This window comes from Pinus tabuliformis, chromosome X, assembly GCF_031772625.1.
Source record: "Pinus tabuliformis cultivar Carrire ecotype Pingquan chromosome X, CPIR1, whole genome shotgun sequence".
Taxonomy (NCBI): Eukaryota; Viridiplantae; Streptophyta; class Pinopsida; order Pinales; family Pinaceae; genus Pinus; species Pinus tabuliformis.
Genome location: NC_142308.1, coordinates 1,105,683,670 through 1,105,686,678, shown reverse-complemented (window position 1 = coordinate 1,105,686,678; position 3,009 = coordinate 1,105,683,670). Strand labels below are relative to the sequence as shown.

Below are 3,009 nucleotides of genomic sequence, written 5' to 3'. Positions count from 1 at the left end.
TTGGGCTAATTAAGAAACTGAATTAAAATTGCTCTAAAGCATAGAACATACCATTGTTGCCTAAAATTAACAATAAACACTAGGAAAAAAAATATATTCAAAATGATAGCATTTTAAACAAGGTTGGATTTGTATCTGCGCTCAGCAGACTTGTGTTTTATGTTATTATTTTATTCTGCCCCCCTCACTTCTTTTTTTGTGCCAAAAACTTTTGTTTTTGCCATCTGGGCCAAACTTTCTTGTGTTCTTGTGCATTATGAGTTGCTCAATAATACTTGATGTTCTGACCATATGAAACTATTATAAATGCAGGGATTCCTTGGTTTAAGTGGGTGCCATATTCGTACATATTTATTATACAATTTATGAGTGCAACCAAAGCTCATTTCTTCTCATGATTTCTTGGTTACCCACACTTATTTTGCTGTTGTTTATATTTGTAATACGAGTTCATCCAAATATTATGAGTTGCTAAATACTATTTGATGTTCTGACCATATGAAACTATTATAAATGCAGGGATTCCTTGGTTTAAGCGGTGCCATATTGGTACAGATTTATCATACAATTTATGAGGGCAACGAAAGCTCATATGTTCTCATGATTTCTTGGTTACCCACACTTAATTCCCTGTTGTTTATGTTTATAATACGAGTTCATCCAACTTGTGAAAGAAATGGGAAGAAAATCTTGGACCTATTTTCTGCCGTTGCAATGATGATAGCTGCTTACTTAATGGCTGTTATCATCATCGAGAATATTTTGACATTGAATACCCTAGCTTATTTGATTATATGTTTGGTTCTTCTCATCTTTCTGCTGTCCCCTATGGTAATTGCAGTTAGGTCTGAATTTGATGATTCTCCAATTATGCCACTTACGCAACCATTAATTTTTGAAGAAAAACATTCCAAGGACATTTGTAATCAAACAGAAATCAGAGAGGAGAAAACACCAGCCAGGGTTGAAATTCAAACTTCAGCCATCCCTGAAACAGATTACCAGACGGAACAAAGCACTACTTTGCCACCTGGAAGTTCTATGTATTCTGAAATTTCTCATAATGAAGATAAGGAGACCCTTTCAAATGATTCCAGGGATTCATCCCCAGGTAATAAACGGAAACTAGAAAGAGGAGAAAACTTCAATCTCTTTCAGGCAATGGGAACCTTGGATTTTTGGTTTCTCTTCATATCTATGGCATGCGGCATGGGTTCAGGACTTACTACAATCAATAATATGAGTCAGATAGGCTCATCTCTTGGTTACACATCTATAGAGATCAGCACTTTAGTCTCTTTGTGGAGCATATGGAATTTTTTGGGTCGTTTTGGGGCAGGTTATGTTTCTGAAATATTTTTGCATTCAAAAGGTTGTGCAAGGCCCTTGTTCATAGCTATTGCCTTGCTTGCAATGAGTTGTGGCCATTTGATTATAGCGTCAGGCCTTTCAGGTGCCTTGTATGTAGGCTCAGTATTTGTTGGTATTTTCTATGGTTGTCAGTGGTCTTTGATGCCTGCAACAACTTCGGAAATTTTTGGGTTGCAACATTTTGGTACATTATTCAATTTGATTGCGATTGCAAGTCCCATTGGTTCATATCTTCTTTCAGTAAAGGTTGTTGGATATCTATATGATTCCGAGGCAGAGAAGGAACATTATTTGAAAATCCCACATATGACAGAATCATCAGAGAAAGCATGCTATGGTTCACACTGTTTCAGGTTATCTTTTCTCATCATGAGTGCAGTCACTCTGTTTGGTTGCTTTATCTCAATGGTATTATTTGCAAGGACTAGGCTTTTTTATAAACAGGTGGTATTTGAGAGGATTCATTTCAGGAAAGGCGCTGTCAAAAACTGAAGCTATAATATGTTGGAGGCTAGGCAAACATTTTGATAGTGTTGCTTCTCTCTGTTGGAAACTGTTTGACAATACTACAGTTCCACAACTTGAAAGGAAAGTTTGTGTAACATTCAAGATGATTTTGTATACGCTACAGTGATTGCATTTGCTATTTATATTGTACAATCGTCAACTAGTCAGCTACAATATTTTATGTCGAGATTGCATTTAAACATATTTGAGTGAGATCTTAACAAAATATCTAGTAGCATGGAATATGGTTATAATATGGAATATGGCCCTATATATATGGCTTTCATCATTCATTGTAATTTGTTAGTAGTGATTGTCGTGGTGTTGTAAATAAGTAGTACCAGATTGCTCATTGCATTACATGCGTAGAAGTTTGGAGTAGTGAAATCTATTCCAGTATAAGACAAAGTAAGGGTTATAGACATGCAAAGTGAGCAAAATTATAAAAATGGTAAATATGGTGAGAAACGTAACAATGAAGTTCCTTTACATATAGAAAATAAGGTAACAAGTTTAAACCATGACAGTCAAATTTATGGTATCGGAGTAGTGTTTGGATTTTTGTTGTGGATATATATTTTCTGCGGTTCAGAGATATCCAGTGTTATTTGATGACCCGTTATCTCTCTTGGAAGGGACAATCTGGAAGAAACTCAATTTGGTTTGTGATTGAGTTTCTTATTTTCTGGAACCGCGTCGTTACCATAACAAGCAGAATTTGTGTGAGTATAGATGACAGATGTTTAATGTGCAACCATATTTTCATTATCAGAGTTTTGTTATGAATAATTCTTGACTGAATTTGGGATTGTAAAAGGTATCCAACTTTCATCGATGTCACCACCTTTGATTGTTGAAATTGTTTGGATGTAGAGATGTCTGAAAAGTATTTGAATTGTATGCCCTCATCAAAATCTATCATCAAAGGAAAGGATTTTCATGCTGACTTGTCAACCTACTCAATGCTCCCAAGCCGTGATGAGATCTTCAATTTATAAACCTTGTTTGCTCTCACTGAACCATCATTGAAACAGACAATTTAATCCTACTAGGTAGGGTCTCTGCTGAGATTTTGTAAGATGCATTTAGAAGCATAACGGGTCACCATTCTCCATTCAATTCCCTTTTGGA

At 35.6% G+C, this 3,009-nt stretch overlaps 1 protein-coding gene across 1 annotated transcript; it reads left to right on the top strand.

Annotated features, from left to right (window-relative positions):
• Positions 1-481: 481 nt before the first annotated feature.
• On the top strand, positions 482-2,169 carry LOC149143681 (protein NUCLEAR FUSION DEFECTIVE 4-like). Its single transcript, XM_089448834.1, has one exon. The coding sequence runs from the start codon at positions 514-516 to the stop codon at positions 1,861-1,863; it is 1,350 nt and encodes a 449-aa protein (XP_089304960.1). The 5' UTR covers positions 482-513; the 3' UTR covers positions 1,864-2,169.
• The last annotated feature ends 840 nt before the right edge of the window (positions 2,170-3,009 follow it).